The 18,487-nt window shown below is 57.0% G+C and overlaps 1 protein-coding gene across 1 annotated transcript; it reads right to left on the reverse strand.

The window, feature by feature from the left end:
• Window positions 1-1,537: 1,537 nt before the first annotated feature.
• Window positions 1,538-18,449, reverse strand: LOC139240581 (U8 snoRNA-decapping enzyme). Its single transcript, XM_070869124.1, has 3 exons — window positions 18,205-18,449; window positions 15,331-15,606; window positions 1,538-3,029 (listed from the first exon to the last, which is right to left on the reverse strand). The coding sequence occupies exons 1-3, from the start codon at window positions 18,349-18,351 to the stop codon at window positions 2,847-2,849; spliced, it is 606 nt and encodes a 201-aa protein (XP_070725225.1). The 5' UTR covers window positions 18,352-18,449; the 3' UTR covers window positions 1,538-2,846.
• Between the last annotated feature and the right edge of the window lie 38 nt (window positions 18,450-18,487).

Raw genomic sequence — 18,487 nt, forward strand, 5'->3', positions numbered from 1 at the left:
CTTTTACTGTTTTTTTTCCCCCAAGGTGGATGACCTCACACTTTCCGACATTGTATTCCATCTGCCAAACCTTAGCCCATTCGCTTAACCTATCCAAATCTCTTTGCAGTCTCTCTCTGTCCTCTGCACAACCCGCTTTCCCACTAATCTTAGTGTCATCTGCAAATTTTGTTACACTACACTCTGTCCCTTCTTCCAGGTCATCTATGTATATTGTAAACAGTTGTGGTCCCAGCACAGATCCCTGTGGCACACCACTAACCACCGATTTCCAATCCGAAAAGGACCCATTTATCCCGACTCTCTGCTTTCTGTTCGCCAGCCAATTCTCTATCCATGCTAATACATTTCCTCTGACTCCGCGTACCTCTATCTTTTGCAGTAACCATTTGTGTGGCACCTTATCGAATGCCTTTTCCAAGTCGTTAATATAGATTGAAAATAGTTGGGGCCCCAGCACTGATCCCCGCAGCACCCCACTAGTTACTGATTGCCAACCCGAGAATGACCCATTTATCCCGACTCTGTTCTCTGTTAGTTAGCCAATCCTCTATCCGTGCTAATATATTACCCCCAACCCCATGAGCTTTTACCTTGTGCAGTAATCCCCTCCCACAGCCCATGTACATTCTCCCCTATCATGGACTTCTTCCCCCTCCTCCCCCCGGAAGGGAAGCTCTTTACAAATACTCCCTGATTTTGATAGAGAACTGAATCGATCTTTCGTGCCCGGTGATTTGTATCAACATCTATCGCTGGCCTTGTGTGGCCACCACTGCTTCTATTTAATCGCTGCAGTCCATACTCCTAGCCCGTATCACAGTGCGGCACTCACTCAGAACTACACTGCAGTGTCAGCCTAGATTTAGGTGCTCGAGTCGCTCGACTGGGAATTGAACACACAACCCTCTGACTCAGGTGAGAATGCTGCCCACTGAGCCAAGGTCAACACTCGTGTGATTGGGCACAGGAGTTGCCCTGGATCCCTGCCTCAGTCACGCTGCTAGCCTTCAGGTCCATATTTAAGCAGTGTGCGCGTGTGTCTGTGCACGGGCCACATCGTCCGCATGCCCGATACGAGACTCCCGAAACACGCACTCTGCTCCATCACGGCAGGCAAGCCCCGGCTGGGCAGAGGAAATGCTTCAAGGCCAACCTCAAAGCCTCCTTGGGGGGGGAAAAGTGCAACGTCCCCACCGACACCTGGGAATCCCCGGCCCCAGACCCGCTCAAAGCGGGAGAGGAGCGACCGGGAAGGCGCCGAACACCCAGAGTCTCCCGGGAGCACGTGGAAGTCAAGCGCAAACAGCGGAAGGAGCAGACGACTAGCAAGGCAGCTCACCCGCCCATGCCTCCAACCCAGATACCGCCTGTGACAGAGACTGCAGGTCCCGCATTGGTCTCATCAATCAGCTGAGAACACGTGTTAGTGTGGAGCGCAAGTCATCCTCGACTCCGGCGGAGGGGGGGGAAGGCCTGTGAAGGAGATGCGTGGGTGGGTTAAGTGGGTTAGAGAAGAGACCGTAGATAAAGAGAGTGTTAACATGGAGGACTTTATTTCCAACTTCATGCATTCAGTGAGACAAAGTAACAAACTGCGCTCACACTCACACTCAGGTCTGACGGTTAGCCGGCAGAAACAACGACTGCTGTGACTTAGCAGCCTCCATTCGCTCGAGTGGGGTAACCGAACAGCCCCCCCCTCTTGTACCCTGGGCCGGGAGAGCAGGCTAACTGACCCAGGGGCTAGCCAGAGGGTTAGTTGAGCTCCCACAACCCCGCCACCGACCCCTGACCTCTCAAACCGCACTCAACCCTCGGGTGCAGAGAGGCGGGAAAATAAATACATTAAACTCAATACATTCAAATATTCAACAAAAGTATGGAAGAACGATTATCGCAACCCCCTTATAACAAGAGGACATATCCGGAGCACACGTCCGAGTCGGAAGTTCGTGGGTTCAAGCCCCTACTCTACACAAGCCCCATAATTCAGGTCGACTCTCAGGGTGCAGTACTGAGTGAGCGCTGCATAGTCGGAGGTGCGGTACTGAGGGAGCGCCATGCTGCGCTGTCGGAGGGGCAGTACTGAGGGAGCGCCGCACTGTCGGAGGGGCGGCGCTGAGGGAGCGCCGCAATGTCGGAGGGGCGGCGCTGAGGGAGCGCCGCACTGTCGGAGGGACGGCGCTGAGGGAGCGCCGCACTGTCGGAGGGACGGCGCTGAGGGAGCGCCGCACTGTCGGAGGGGCGGCGCTGAGGGAGCGCCGCAATGTCGGAGGGGCGGCGCTGAGGGAGCGCCGCACTGTCGGAGGGGCGGCGCTGAGGGAGCGCCGCACTGTCGGAGGGGCGGCGCTGAGGGAGCGCCGCACTGTCGGAGGGGCGGCGCTGAGGGAGCGCCGCACTGTCGGAGGGACGGCGCTGAGGGAGCGCCGCACTGTCGGAGGGACGGCGCTGAGGGAGTGCCGTACTACACTGTCGGACGGGCGGGACCGAGGGAGCGCCACACCGACATCCCCTCTGGTTCCTTTTGCCGTGTCAAACGCAACCCATTGCCGGCTGGAAGCGATTAAGTGAAGGTAGGGGGTGCGATCTCACGGTCCGGTGCGCGTGTGTGTGTGGGCGTGCGCGGCAAGAGACAGGAATCAATTGTGCTACAAACATCGTTCCAACGGTTTGGTTTCTAAAAGGCATGCAAGGTGGAACCGAAACCCTGGCTCTCGTGCCCTTCACCCCTCCCTCCCCGGCCTGCAACTCCAGCGAGGGGGGGAGGGGAGGGGTGGGTTGGTTTGTGTTTGTTTTTTTTTAAACATTAGCATTCCTTTATGAGCGAGCCTCGGCCCTCGCTCCTACCCGTCCCGACTGGCGCTGATGGCGGCCTGGAGCTCGGCCTCGCTAAGCAGGTGGAGGCTTCGTAGGGCGTCAATCAACTGCTCCCGGGCGTTGCCGATGAAGGTGTTGGTCAGGAAGGCCGGCAGTCCCCCGAAGCCGTCGCGCAGGGTGTACAGGGGGACTCGGATGATCCCCATCACCTGTTGGGCACATTCGGGGGGGGGGGGGGGGAAAAAGGACAAAAGGTGAGGGTTTCCCGGGCACAGCAATACACCGAGGGTTCATATCCCCCCTCGCGTGACACCCCCGAGCCTCACAGTCTCCATATACCTGGGTTAGACCACACTGGGAGCACCGTGTACAGTTCTGGTCTCCATATACCTGGGTTAGACCACACTGGGAGCACTGTGCACAGTTCTGGTCTCCATATACCTGGGTTAGACCACACTGGGAGCACTGTGCACAGTTCTGGTCTCCATATACCTGGGTTAGACCACACTGGGAGCACTGTGCACAGTTCTGGTCTCCATATACCTGGGTTAGACCACACTGGGAGCACCGTGCACAGTTCTGGTCTCCATATACCTGGGTTAGACCACACTGGGAGCACTGTGCACAGTTCTGGTCTCCATATACCTGGGTTAGACCACACTGGGAGCACTGTGCACAGTTCTGGTCTCCATATACCTGGGTTAGACCACACTGGGAGCACTGTGCACAGTTCTGGTCTCCATATACCTGGGTTAGACCACACTGGGAGCACCGTGTACAGTTCTGGTTTCCATATACCTGGGTTAGACTAGCCAGAGTCTAACCACCCCCCCCTTGACATTACCATCGCCGAATCCCCCACCATTAGAATCCCTGTGGGTCACCACTGACCAGAAATTTAACTGGACCAGCCACATAAATACTGTGGCAACGTGAGCGGGTCAGAGGCTGGGTATTCTGCGGTGAGTGTCTCCCCTCCTGACTCCCCAAAGCCTTTCCACCATCTACAAGGCACAAGTCAGGAGTGTGATGGAACACTCTCCACTAGCCTGGATTAGTTGCAGCTCCAACATCACTCAAGAAGCTCGCCACCATCCAGGACAAAGCAGCCCACTTGATCCCCACCACCTTCAGACAGAGAAAGAGATGGGGGGGTGGGGGGGGGGAGAGAGAGAGACAGACAGAGGGAGAGAGAGAGAGAGAGACAGACAGAGGGAGAGAGAGAGAGAGACAGACAGAGGGAGAGAGAGAGAGAGACAGACAGAGAGAGAGAGACAGACAGAGAGAGAGAGACAGACAGAGGGAGAGAGAGAGAGAGAGAGACAGACAGAGGGAGAGAGAGAGAGAGAGACAGACAGAGGGAGAGAGAGAGAGAGACAGACAGAGGGAGAGAGAGAGAGAGACAGACAGAGGGAGAGAGAGAGAGAGACAGACAGAGGGAGAGAGAGAGAGAGACAGACAGAGGGAGAGAGAGAGAGAGACAGACAGAGGGAGAGAGAGAGAGAGACAGACAGAGGGAGAGAGAGAGAGAGAGAGAGAGAGACAGACAGAGGGAGAGAGAGAGAGAGACAGACAGAGGGAGAGAGAGAGAGAGACAGACAGAGGGAGAGAGAGAGAGAGACAGACAGAGGGAGAGAGAGAGAGAGACAGACAGAGAGAGAGAGAGACAGACAGAGGGAGAGAGAGAGACAGACAGAGGGAGAGAGAGAGAGAGAGACGGACAGAGGGAGAGAGAGAGAGAGACAGACAGAGGGAGAGAGAGAGAGAGACAGACAGAGGGAGAGAGAGAGAGACAGACAGAGGGAGAGAGAGAGAGAGAGACAGAGGGAGAGAGAGAGAGAGAGAGAGACAGAGGGAGAGAGAGAGAGAGAGACAGACAGAGGGAGAGAGAGAGAGAGAGACAGACAGAGGGAGAGAGAGAGAGAGAGACAGACAGAGGGAGAGAGAGAGAGAGAGACAGACAGAGGGAGAGAGAGAGAGAGAGACAGACAGAGGGAGAGAGAGAGAGAGAGACAGACAGAGGGAGAGAGAGAGAGAGAGACAGACAGAGGGAGAGAGAGAGAGAGAGACAGACAGAGGGAGAGAGAGAGAGAGAGACAGACAGAGGGAGAGAGAGAGAGAGAGACAGACAGAGGGAGAGAGAGAGAGAGAGACAGACAGACAGAGGGAGAGAGAGAGACAGACAGAGGGAGAGAGAGAGACAGACAGAGGGAGAGAGAGAGACAGACAGAGGGAGAGAGAGAGAGACAGACAGAGGGAGAGAGAGAGACAGACAGAGGGAGAGAGAGAGACAGACAGAAGGAGAGAGAGAGACAGACAGAGGGAGAGAGAGAGACAGACAGAGGGAGAGAGAGAGACAGACAGAGGGAGAGAGAGAGACAGACAGAGGGAGAGAGAGAGACAGACAGAGGGAGAGAGAGAGACAGACAGAGGGAGAGAGAGAGACAGACAGAGGGAGAGAGAGAGACAGACAGAGGGAGAGAGAGAGACAGACAGAGGGAGAGAGAGAGACAGACAGAGGGAGAGAGAGAGACAGACAGAGGGAGAGAGAGAGACAGACAGAGGGAGAGAGAGAGACAGACAGAGGGAGAGAGAGAGACAGACAGAGGGAGAGAGAGAGACAGACAGAGGGAGAGAGAGACAGACAGAGGGAGAGAGAGACAGACAGAGGGAGAGAGAGACAGACAGAGGGAGAGAGAGACAGACAGAGGGAGAGAGAGACAGACAGAGGGAGAGAGAGACAGACAGAGGGAGAGAGAGACAGACAGAGGGAGAGAGAGACAGACAGAGGGAGAGAGAGACAGACAGAGGGAGAGAGAGACAGACAGAGGGAGAGAGAGACAGACAGAGGGAGAGAGAGACAGACAGAGGGAGAGAGAGACAGACAGAGGGAGAGAGAGACAGACAGAGGGAGAGAGAGACAGACAGAGGGAGAGAGAGACAGACAGAGGGAGAGAGAGACAGACAGAGGGAGAGAGAGACAGACAGAGGGAGAGAGAGACAGACAGAGGGAGAGAGAGACAGACAGAGGGAGAGAGAGACAGACAGAGGGAGAGAGAGACAGACAGAGGGAGAGAGAGACAGACAGAGGGAGAGAGAGACAGACAGAGGGAGAGAGAGACAGACAGAGGGAGAGAGAGACAGACAGAGGGAGAGAGAGACAGACAGAGGGAGAGAGAGACAGACAGAGGGAGAGAGAGACAGACAGAGGGAGAGAGAGACAGACAGAGGGAGAGAGAGACAGACAGAGGGAGAGAGAGACAGACAGAGGGAGAGAGAGACAGACAGAGGGAGAGAGAGACAGACAGAGGGAGAGAGAGACAGACAGAGGGAGAGAGAGACAGACAGAGGGAGAGAGAGACAGACAGAGGGAGAGAGAGACAGACAGAGGGAGAGAGAGACAGACAGAGGGAGAGAGAGACAGACAGAGGGAGAGAGAGACAGACAGAGGGAGAGAGAGACAGACAGAGGGAGAGAGAGACAGACAGAGGGAGAGAGAGACAGACAGAGGGAGAGAGAGAGAGACAGAGGGAGAGAGAGAGAGACAGAGGGAGAGAGAGAGAGACAGAGGGAGAGAGAGAGAGACAGAGGGAGAGAGAGAGAGACAGAGGGAGAGAGAGAGAGACAGAGGGAGAGAGAGAGAGACAGAGGGAGAGAGAGAGAGACAGAGGGAGAGAGAGAGAGACAGAGGGAGAGAGAGAGACAGACAGAGGGAGAGAGAGACAGACAGAGGGAGAGAGAGACAGACAGAGGGAGAGAGAGACAGACAGAGGGAGAGAGAGACAGACAGAGGGAGAGAGAGACAGACAGAGGGAGAGAGAGACAGACAGAGGGAGAGAGAGACAGACAGAGGGAGAGAGAGACAGACAGAGGGAGAGAGAGACAGACAGAGGGAGAGAGAGACAGACAGAGGGAGAGAGAGACAGACAGAGGGAGAGAGAGACAGACAGAGGGAGAGAGAGACAGACAGAGGGAGAGAGAGACAGACAGAGGGAGAGAGAGACAGACAGAGGGAGAGAGAGACAGACAGAGGGAGAGAGAGACAGACAGAGGGAGAGAGAGACAGACAGAGGGAGAGAGAGACAGACAGAGGGAGAGAGAGACAGACAGAGGGAGAGAGAGACAGACAGAGGGAGAGAGAGACAGACAGAGGGAGAGAGAGACAGACAGAGGGAGAGAGAGACAGACAGAGGGAGAGAGAGACAGACAGAGGGAGAGAGAGACAGACAGAGGGAGAGAGAGACAGACAGAGGGAGAGAGAGACAGACAGAGGGAGAGAGAGACAGACAGAGGGAGAGAGAGACAGACAGAGGGAGAGAGAGACAGACAGAGGGAGAGAGAGACAGACAGAGGGAGAGAGAGACAGACAGAGGGAGAGAGAGACAGACAGAGGGAGAGAGAGACAGACAGAGGGAGAGAGAGACAGACAGAGGGAGAGAGAGACAGACAGAGGGAGAGAGAGACAGACAGAGGGAGAGAGAGACAGACAGAGGGAGAGAGAGACAGACAGAGGGAGAGAGAGACAGACAGACAGATGGAGAGAGAGAGAGAGAGAGAGAGACAGACAGAGGGAGAGAGAGAGAGAGAGGACGGGGACGGGAGGGGGTATGAGTGAGCGGGGCGCGAAGGGAGAGACGGGGAAAAGAGTGACACAGAGAGTGAGCCAAACACACACAAAGTGGCATGTTACAAGCAGCAGCACACTAAGAGGGTGCGATCGTGTTACTGCACTAGTAACAAAAAGGAAAGACCTTGCATTTCTATAGCCTCTTGCACCATCACAGGACATCCCAAAGCGCCTCACAGCCAATTAAATATTTTGGAGTGTAGTCACTGTTGTAATATAAAATGAGGCAGCCAATTTGCGCACAGCAAGCGCCCACACACAGCGATGTGATAATGACCCAGATCATCTGTTTTAGTGATGTTGGTTAAGGGATAAATATTGGCCCCAGGACACCGGGGAGAACTCCCCCTGCTCTTCTTCCAATAGTGGCCAAGGGATCTTTTACATCCACCCGAGAGGGCAGACAAGGCCTCGGTTTAATGTGTTGTCTGAAAGACGGCCCCTCCGACAGTGCAGTGCTCCCTCAGTACTGCCCCTCCGACAGTGCGGCGCTCCCTCAGTACTGCCCCTCCGACAGTGCGGCGCTCCCTCAGTACTGCCCCTCCGACAGTGCGGTGCTCCCTCAGTACTGCCCCTCCGACAGTGCGGCGCTCCCTCAGTACCGCCCCTCCGACAGCGCCCCCTCAGTACTGCCCCTCCGACAGTGCAGCGCTCCCTCAGTACTGCCCCTCCGACAGTGCGGCGCTCCCTCAGTACTGCCCCTCCAACAGTGCGGTGCTCCGTCAGTACTGCCCCTCCGACAGTGCGGCGCTCCCTCAGTACCGCCCCTCCGACAGCGCCCCCTCAGTGCCGCCCCTCCGACAGTGCAGCGCTCCCTCAGTACCCTGCCCCTCCCAGTCACACACACACCATCCCAACTTGGAAATATATCGGCCGTTCCTTCATCGTCACTGGCTCAGAATTCTGGAACTCCCTCCCTAACAGCACTGTGGGAGCACCTTCACCACACGGGACTACAGCGGTTCAAGGCGGCGGCTCACCACCACCTTCTCAAGGGGCAATTAAATGCCGTCCTTACCAGCGACACCCACATCCCAAGAATGAATGCAATGATGGCGTGGAATCGGGGCACAGCTGGTGATGAGTGCTCGGCGGGTAATCCGAGTGCTGCTCGGTGGAGATTGGAGTCGAGGTGTGACTTTAATCCTCAGTGACTCAATCAGACTACAGTGAGGGCCATGTGTGGAACAGTGCTGCAGTGTGAATCAGCTCCTGACAGCTCTCCAGCTCTCCCAGGGAAATGGGCAGAATAGTATTTTCACTGAATAGATTAAAAAGCACAGTCTGTTCCAAGTCACTATCACACGGGGAGGGGGAGGGTGTGGGCGGAGAGGGCCTGCAGCAAAACCACACACAAAAAATCAGCCCGGGATCATGCTGTTCACAGACTCACACCACACAGCAGGATCCCATTGGGCCCATGGAGCCCGTGCTGTGCCGGCTCTGTGACAGAGCGACCCAATCAGTCCCACACTCCCCCCTGCCCTTTCCCCACAGCCCCGGCACATTTTCCCCCTTCAGGTATTTATCCAATTCCCGGTTTGAAAGTTGAATCTGCTCCCACCGAGCTTTCAGGCAGCGCGTTCCCGATCACAACAACTCGCTGCGTAAACACATTCTCCCCATCGCCCCCTCTGGTTCCATCGTCGATTATCGTCAATCTGTGTCCCTCTGGTTACCCGACCCTCCTGCTCCCGGGAACAGGTTCTCCCGATCCACTCGATCAAATATCTTCACGATTGAGAACACCTCGATTAAATTTCCCCTTAACCAAGGACAACAACTCCAGCTATAAAATTCTGACGGGACTGGACAGGTTAGATGCAGGAAGAATGTTCCCGATGTTGGGGAAGTCCAGAACCAGGGGTCACAGTCTAAGGATAAGGGGGAAGCCATTTAGGACCGAGATGAGGAGAAACTTCTTCACTCAGAGAGTGGTGAACCTGTGGAATTCTCTACCACAGAGAGTTGTTGATGCCAGTTCGTTAGATATATTCAAAAGGGAGTTAGATGTGGCCCTTACGGCTAAAGGGATCAAGGGGTACGGAGAGAAAGCAGGAATGGGGTACTGAGGGAATGATCAGCCGTGATCATATTGAATGGTGGTGCAGGCTCGAAGGGCCGAATGGCCTGCTCCTGCACCTATTTTCTATGTTTCTGTTTCTCCAGTCTCTCCCCGTCATTGAAGTAAATGTGGTTCATCAGTGTTGAGTGACCTGGAGAGTGGACGATGGCACTAACAGACGAGCATCAGACGAAGGAGAGACAGGGAGGGGTCTCGAGGAGCCCTGAGGAACTGTACAGCAGGTAGGGGAGAGGGAGCTCTGTGCCTGGGACTGGAACCCATCACTTCACTGGTTCTTTGTAGCAGATTACACAACCTGCTGTCCAACACAATCCCACCCCTAACTCCATCACAGATAGAGGATCAGCCACGATCATATTGAATGGCGGTTTCAGACTCAAAGGGCTGAATGGCCCACTACTGCTCCTATTTTTCTATCACCAGGAGCGCCTATTTCCACCTCCATAACATCGCCCGTCTCCGCCCCTGCCTCAGCTCTTCCGCTGCGGAAACCCTCATCCGTGCCTGTGTTACCTCTACACTGGACGATTCCTTCTTCAGCTGACTGATGAGCCCAATGCGGGACCAACAGTCTCGGTCACAGGCGGTGTCTGGGACCGGGGGGGGGGGGGGGGGGGGGGCGTGGGTTGCCGTGCGCTCCTTGCGCTTGGTTTCCGTGTGCTCCCGGCGAAGAGATTCGAGGTGTTCGACGCCTTCCCGGATGCTCCTCCTCCACGTTGGGCGGTCTTGGGGATTCCCAGATGTCGGTGGGGATGGTGCACTTTCTCCCCACCCCCCCCCCCCCCCCACAAGGAGGCTTTGAGGGTGTCCCTGAGGCGTTTTCTCCATCCTCCTGGGGCTCGCCTGCTGTGGCATAGCTCGGGCGTAGAGCGCTTGTTTTGGGAGTCTTGTGTCGGGCGCGTAGGCAATGTGGCTCACCCACCGGAGCTGATCGAGCGTGGTCAGTGCTTCAATGCTGGGGATGTTGGCTTGAAATAGAACAATGGATTTGCAGGATCGTTGGGTGGTACTTCTCCAGCACTTTGCGGTGCCTGCTGTACATAGTCCGTGTCTTGACTGTTCCCATAGACTTGATTATTCCACGCACTTCTGGCTGGCCTAACTGAATAAATGCACAAACGGCGTGGGGACTGTCTGTAATGGAGGATTGTGCGGCCGCTGTGTGCGCCGTGTCCGGCCCCCAGGTGGCAGTACAGAGTCACAATCCACACACATCCACCACCGGCAGAAAAGGTCCCAATCACACGGCAACAGTTCTGGTCACGAGCGACAGGTTCGTGCGCTGGAGTCCGTGGGAGGACCCAAGAGTGGTGTGGACTCGTGTCGGGAAGGCCGGGGGGGGGGGGGTTCTGGACTTTGGAGATAGTTCAGCTTTTGAAAGGAGGTGGCCTGAGATGTACGGTTATAGCGCGTACGATACTGTTCACAACCTAGGTGTCATATCTGACCCTGAAATGAGCTTCCGACCACATATTGGCAGCATAACCAAAACGGCCTGTTTCCACCTCCGTAACGTCGCCCGTCATCGCCCCCTGCCTCAGCTCATCTGCTGCTGATACCCTCATCCATACCTCTGTTACCTCCAGACTTGACTATTCCAACGCAATCCTGGCCGGCCTCCCATATTCTACCCGACGTAAACTAGAGGTGATCCAAAACTCGGCTGCCCACCGTGTCCTAACTCGCAACGAGTCCGCTCACCCATCACCCCCTGTGCTCGCTGCCCCATGTCCTAACTCGTACCCAGTCCCGCTCACCCATCATCCCCTGTCCTAACTCGCACCCAGTCCTGCTCACCCGTGACCCCCTGTGCTCGCTGCCCCATGTCCTAACTCGCACCGAGTCCCACTCACCCATCACCCCTTCTGCTCGCTGCCCCCATGTCCTAACTCGCACCGAGTCCCGCTCACCCATCACCCCCTGTGCTCACTGACCCCGTGTCCTAACTCGCACCGAGTCCCGTTCACCCATCACCCCCTGTGCTCACTGACCCCGTGTCCTAACTTGCACCCAGTCCTGCTCACCCATCACCCCCTGTGCTCGCTGACCCCGTGTCCTAACTCGCACCCAGTCCCGCTCACCCATCACCCCCTGTGCTCGCTGACCCCGTGTCCTAACTTGCACCCAGTCCTGCTCACCCATCATCCCTTGTGCTCGCTGATCTACAGTGGCTCCTGGTTAAGCAACACCTCCATTTTAAAACCTCCATCCTCGTATTCCAATTCCCTCCGTGGCCTCCTCACCACCCCTCCCTCGCCCCTCCTCCCTTTCTCTGAAACCTCATCTCTGCGCTCCTCCAATTCTGGCCTCTCGTACATCCGCTCCCCCGCCCACAATTTCCATCGCTCCACCATTGGCGGCCGTGCCTTCAGCCGACTGGAATCTAAGCTCTGGGGTTCCCTCCCCAAGCCTCTCCGCCCCTCTCTCTTCCTGTAAGGACACAGCTGGAGTACAGCATACAGTTCTGGTCACCGCATTACAGGAAGGATGTGATTGCATTAGAGAGGGTACAGAGGAGATTTACCAGGATGTTGCACTAGAGAGGGTACAGAGGAGATTTACCAGGATGTTGCACTAGGGAGGGTACAGAGGAGATTTACCAGGATGTTGCACTGGAGAGGGTACAGAGGAGATTTACCAGGATGTTGCACTAGAGAGGGTACAGAGGAGATTTACCAGGATGTTGCACTAGAGAGGGTACAGAGGAGATTTACCAGGATGTTGCACTCGAGAGGGTACAGAGGAGATTTACCAGGATGTTGCACTGGAGAGGGTACAGAGGAGATTTACCAGGATGTTGCACTGGAGAGGGTACAGAGGAGATTTACCAGGATGTTGCACTGGAGAGGGTACAGAGGAGATTTACCAGGATGTTGCACTAGAGAGGGTACAGAGGAGATTTACCAGGATGTTGCACTGGAGAGGGTACAGAGGAGATTTACAGGATGTTGCACTGGAGAGGGTACAGAGGAGATTTACCAGGATGTTGCACTAGAGAGGGTACAGAGGAGATTTACCAGGATGTTGCCAGGACTGGAGAATTTTAATGATGAGGAAAGATTGTTGTTTTCTTTGGAACAGAGGAGGCTGAGGGGAGACCTGATTGAGGTTTATAAAATGATGAGGGGCCTGGATAGAGTGGATAGGACAGACCTGTTTTCCTTGGCAGAGGGGTCAACAACCAGGGGGCAGAGATTGAAAGTAATTGGGGGGAGGTTTAGAGGGGATTTGAGGGGAAATGTCTTCACCCAGAGGGTGGTGGGGGTCTGGGGGGGAACTCACGGCCTGAAAGGGGGGTAGAGGCAGAAACCCTCACCACATTTGGACGTGTGCTCGAAGTGCCGTAACCCACAGGGCTACGGACCCAGAGCGGGAAAGTGGGATTCGGCCGGGATGGCTCTTGGTCGGCCGGCGCGGACACGATGGGCCGAATGGCCTCCTTCTGTGTCGAAATATTTCTATGATTCTTTGAAGAAGCTCCTTAAAACCTACTTCTTCGGTCAAGCTTTTGATCAGCTATCCTAATATCTCCTTGTGTGGCTCCTGTAAAGCTCCTGGGGACAACTTACTGCGTTAAAGATGCTGCGCATCAGCCGTGGCTCAGTGGGCAGCACTCTCACCTGAGTCAGGAGGTTGTGGGTTCGAGTCCCACTCCCAGGACATGAGCACATAAATCTAGGCTGACACTCCAGTGCAGTACCGAGGGAGCGCCGCACTGCCGGAAGGGCGGTACAGAGGGAGCGCCGCACTGCCGGAGGGGCAGTACTGAGGGAGCGCCGCACTGTCGGAGGGGCGGTACTGAGGGAGGGCCGCACTGTCGGAGGGGCGGTACTGAGGGAGGGCCGGTACTGAGGGAGGGCCGCACTGTCGGAGGGGCGGTACTGAGGGAGGGCCGCACTGTCGGAGGGGCTGTACTGAGGGAGCGCCGCACTGCCGGAGGGGCGGTACTGAGGGAGCGCCGCACTGCCAGAGGGGCAGTACTGAGGGAGCCCCGCACCGTCGGAGGGGCAGTACTGAGGGAGTGCCGCACTGTCGGAGGGGCAGTACTGAGGGAGTGCCGCACTGTCGGAGGGGCAGTACTGAGGGAGCGCCGCACTGCTGGAGGGACAGTACTGAGGGAGCGCCGCACTGCCGGAGGGGCTGTATTTCGGATGAGACATTAAACCGAGGCCCCATCTGCCCTCTTGGGTGGATGTAAAAGATCCCGGGGCTACTATTGGAAGAAGAGCAGGGGGAGTTCTCCCCGGTGTCCTGGGGCCAATATTTATCCCTCGACCAACATCACTGAAACAGACGATCTGGGTCATTATCACATCGCTGTGTGTGGGAGCTTGCTGTGCACAAATTGGCATTTCCCACATTTCAACAGTGAGCGCACTACAAAACTACTTAATTGGCTATAAAGCACTTTGGGACATCCAGTGGTCGTGAAAGGCGCTATATAAATGCAAGTCTTTCGTCTTTCTATGTAAATGCGAGTCTATAGAAATAGGAGCAGGAGTCGGCCATTCGGCCCCTCGAGCCTGCTCCGCCATTCAATAAGATCGCATCTGATCTTGGGCTCAGCTCCACTTCCCCGCCCGCCCCTTCACTCCCTTATCGCTCAAAAATCTGTCTATCTCCACCTTAAATATATTCAATGACCCTTCTCTAAACTGCCTCCAATGCAAGTATGTCCCTCCTTAAATACGGAGACCAGAACTGTACGCAGTACTCCAGGTGTGCAACATCCCCACCGACACCTGGGAGTCCCTGGCCCAAAGACCAGTCCGCCCTCAGTGGATGAAGTGCATCCGGGAGGGCGCTTAGCACCTCGAGTCTCGTCGCCGAGAGCGTGCAGAAACCAAGCGCAGGCAGCGGAAGGAGGGTGCGGCAAACCTGTCCCACCCTCCCCTTCCCTCAACCACTGTCTGTCCCACCTGTGACAGGGACTGTGGCTCTCCTTTTGGACTGTTCAGCCACCTAAGGACTCATTGTTAGAGTAGAAGCAAGTCTTCCTCGATTCCGAGGGACTGCCTATGATGATGTCACCATCATAGGCAGTCCCTCGAATCGTGGATGACTTGTTTCCACGTCAAAAAGTTCACAGGAGTTTCAATGAAGGACCTAAAATTCCAGGTCCGAACTAAATCTTGAAGTGTGGAAGATGATTCCCGGGATGGCAGGACTGACATTTGAGGAGAGACTGGATCGACTAGGCTTATATTCACTGGAGTTTAGAAGAATGAGAGGGGATCTCATAGAAACATATAAAATTCTGACGGGACGGGACAGGTTAGATGCGGGAAGAATGTTCCCGATGTTGGGGAAGTCCAGAACCAGGGCTCACACAGTCTAAGGATAAGGGGGAAGCCATTTAGGACCGAGATGAGGAGAAACTTCTTCACCCAGAGAGTGGTGAACCTGTGGAATTCTCTACCACAGAGAGTTGTTGAGGCCAGTTCGTTAGATATATTCAAAAGGGAGTTAGATGTGGCCCTTACGGCTAAAGGGATCAAGGGGTATGGAGAGAAAGCAGGAAAGGGGTACTGAGGGAATGATCAGCCATGATCTTATTGAATGGTGGTGCAGGCTCGAAGGGCCGAATGGCCTGCTCCTGCACCTATTTTCTATGTTTCTATGGCTGTGTGTGGATTTTTTTTAACGTGGGGTGACCGTTGCACACCAGCCACCACACGGGGCTTGACAGAGCGAGGTCTTGGTCCAGTGGCAAGGGTTAAACCAGGACGACTGGAGACCAGCTCTGCTGCACGGACTGAGTGCGCCCACATATGACGACGATACAGCTCTCCCTTACCTCCCGCCCGTGGTCCTTCGCCTGCACGGCAGACAGCTCCACCTTGCGCAGTTCGTCCAGCGAGATTCTCTTGGTGTAGAAGTGGGCCACCACCTTCTGCGGCAACGCCTCGGTGGCGTGCGAGCTGGCGTAGTCGCCCTCGGTGATGCGCAGGCCGTTGGGCTCGCAGCCCAGCTCCTCCGACAGCTCCCGGTTCAGGCCCTCCTCCAGCGAGCCGTCCCGGGGGTCCACGAATCCCCCAGGGAAGCCAATCTTCCCGTCGAACCGCATCTGCATCTTGGGGCGGGGGGAGACAGATGACGGCGGCAGGTTAGCAAGAAGCGACCACCCCCCCGTCACCTTGGGGACCCGCAATCCCAGAGCGCGGGCGGCCATTAAAGGCGCATCGGGTAGCCTGACCCCAGCTGCGAGAGTGTGCGGCATCACCACCCCACTACCCTCCCTCCCCTCAATATTTACTCTCCCAAGGTTTGACCCCCTCCGTAATACCGCAGTCAATATTTACCCCCTCGGTCATCAGTATTTATCAGCCCTCCCCATGCACTGATATTCTCTCCCTCCCTGGGTATTTAACAAGCTTTCCCCGAGGTATTTACCCCCTCGTTATCCCCGCCCCCGGGGTATTTACCCCCTCGCCATCCCCGCCCCCGGGCTATTTACCCCCTCACTATCCCCGCCCCCCCAGGGTATTTACCCCCTCGCTATCCCCGCCCCCGGGCTATTTACCCCCTCACTATCCCCGCCCCCCCAGGGTATTTACCCCCTCGCTATCCCTGCCCCCGGCCTATTTACCCCCTCACTATCCCCGCCCCCCCAGGGTATTTACCCCCTCGCTATCCCTGCCCCCGGGCTATTTACCCCCTCGCTATCCCTGCCCCCGGGCTATTTACCCCCTCACTATCCCCACCCCCCCTGGGCTATTTACCCCCTCACTATCCCCACCCCCCCCGGGGTATTTACCCCCTCGCTATCCCCGCCCCCCAGGGTATTTACCCCCTCGCTATCCCTGCCCCCCGGGGTATTTACCCCCTCGCTATCCCCGCCCCCCGGGGTATTTACCCCCTCGCTATCCCCGCCCCCCAGGGTATTTACCCCCTCGCTATCCCCGCCCCCGGGCTATTTACCCCCTCGCTATCCCCGCCCCCGGGCTATTTACCCCCTCACTATCCCCGCCCCCGGGCTATTTACCCCGTCAGTATTTAGCGCCATTCTCCTCAATATGTCGCCCCCTTTCTCCTGCTCCCCGCCCACACTGTGTGCCTTTCTCCCCTCTCCCCTGCCTGGTTACTTACCCCCTGGATATTTACTCCTTCACCCCAGATATTGAGATCATCGGGGGTGACCTCCCAGACATTGACCTCTACCCCTCGACCCCAGGATATTCCCCACTGACCCCCAGGGCATCGGCCCGCTGACCCCTCGACCCCAGGGCATTGACCTCCCTGACCCCCAGACATTGCCCCCAATCTCACCTACAGCCCCTGCCCCCCCCCGGGGCCCTCACTCACCCGCTCCCTCCTTCCCTCACTCACTCCCTCCTTCCCTCACTCACTCCCTCCTTCCCTCACTCACCCGCTCCCTCCTTCCCTCACTCACTCACCCCCTCCCTCCTTCCCTCACTCACCCACTCCCTCCTTCGGTCACTCACCCGCTCCCTCCTTCCCTCACTCACTCACCCCCTCCCTCCTTCCCTCACTCACCCACTCCCTCCTTCCCTTACTCACCCGCTCCCTCCTTCCCTCACTCACTCACCCCCTCCCTCCTTCCCTCACTCACCCACTCCCTCCTTCCCTCACTCACCCGCTCCCTCCTTCCCTCACTCACTCACCCGCTCCCTCCTTCCCTCACTCACCCACTCCCTCCTTCCCTCACTCACCCGCTCCCTCCTTCCCTCACTCACTCACCCGCTCCCTCCTTCCCTCACTCACCCGCTCCCTCCTTCCCTCACTCACCCCCTCCCTCCTTCCCTCACTCACCCACTCCCTCCTTCCCTCACTCACTCACCCGCTCCCTCCTTCCCTCACTCACCCACTCCATCCTTCCCTCACCCACTCCCTCCTTCCTTCCCTCACCCACTCCCTCCCTCACTCACTCCCTCCTTCCTTCACCCACTCCCTCCTTCCCTCACTCACCCACTCCCTCCTTCCTTCCCTCACCCACTCCCTCCCTCACTCACTCCCTCCTTCCTTCACCCACTCCCTCCTTCCCTCACTCACCCACTCCCTCCTTCCTTCCCTCACCCGCTTCCTCTCCCCTCACTCACTCTCACCTTCCTTCCTTCACTCCTTCCCTCCCTCACTCACTCTCACTCCTTCCCTCACTCACTCACTCCCCTCTCTCCTTCCTCCCCCACTCCTTCCCTCCCCTCCTCACTCACTCACTCCTTCTCTCCCCTCCCCTCTCCCTCACTCACTCCCTCACTCACTCCTTCCCTCCCCTCCTCACTCACTCCCCTCTCCCTCACTCACTCCCTCCTTCCCTCACTCCTTCCCTCCCCTCCCCTCCCCTCCTCACTCACTCCCCTCCTTCCCTCACTCACTCCCTCCTTCCCTCACTCACTCCCTCCTTCCCTCACTCACTCACTCCTTCTCTCCCCTCCCCTCTCCCTCACTCACTCCCTCACTCACTCCTTCCCTCCCCTCCTCACTCACTCCCCTCTCCCTCACTCACTCCCTCCTTCCCTCACTCCTTCCCTCCTTCCCTCACTCACTCACTCCTTCTCTCCCCTCCCCTCTCCCTCACTCACTCACTCCTTCCCTCCCCTCCTCACTCACTCCCCTCTCCCTCACTCACTCCCTCCTTCCCTCACTCCTTCCCTCCCCTCCTCACTCACTCACTCCTTCTCTCCCCTCCCTCACTCCCTCCCTCACTCACCAGCAGCGCCTGCCTGACGGGGATGCGGCCGAACAGACGGCCGGGCTCGGCGGCGTACAGCAGCACGTGGCAGGCGTGTTTGTAGCCGGCCAGCGAGCGCGAGTCCCGGCGGGACACGGCGCGGTACCCGGGGCCCCCCTGCCACATCTCCCGGGCCTCCGACACCGGCCTCAGGCCTCAGGCTCCGCTCACTCGACGCTGCCTTCCAACGGACGCCGCTCGAGCGCCGGCTTCCCGCCTCCCCGCCCTCGGCCAATCACAGGCAGCGGCCCCCGCCCTCGGC

The sequence above is a fragment of the Pristiophorus japonicus genome, chromosome 32 (genome assembly GCF_044704955.1).
Source record: "Pristiophorus japonicus isolate sPriJap1 chromosome 32, sPriJap1.hap1, whole genome shotgun sequence".
In the NCBI taxonomy this organism is placed as follows: Eukaryota; Metazoa; Chordata; class Chondrichthyes; family Pristiophoridae; genus Pristiophorus; species Pristiophorus japonicus.

What these genes read in the sequence shown, in the direction of transcription:
- LOC139240581 (XM_070869124.1), bottom strand. Translation starts at nt 18,351, where the DNA reads ATGTGGCAGGGGGGCCCCGGGTACCGCGCCGTGTCCCGCCGGGACTCG. An exon ending in CCGTCAGGCAGGCGCTGCTG is followed by an intron (nt 15,607 to 18,204) that starts GTGAGTGAGGGA and finishes CCCCGCCCCAAG; the next exon opens with ATGCAGATGCGGTTCGACGG. An exon ending in CGAAGGACCACGGGCGGGAG is followed by an intron (nt 3,030 to 15,330) that starts GTAAGGGAGAGC and finishes TGTGCCCAACAG; the next exon opens with GTGATGGGGATCATCCGAGT.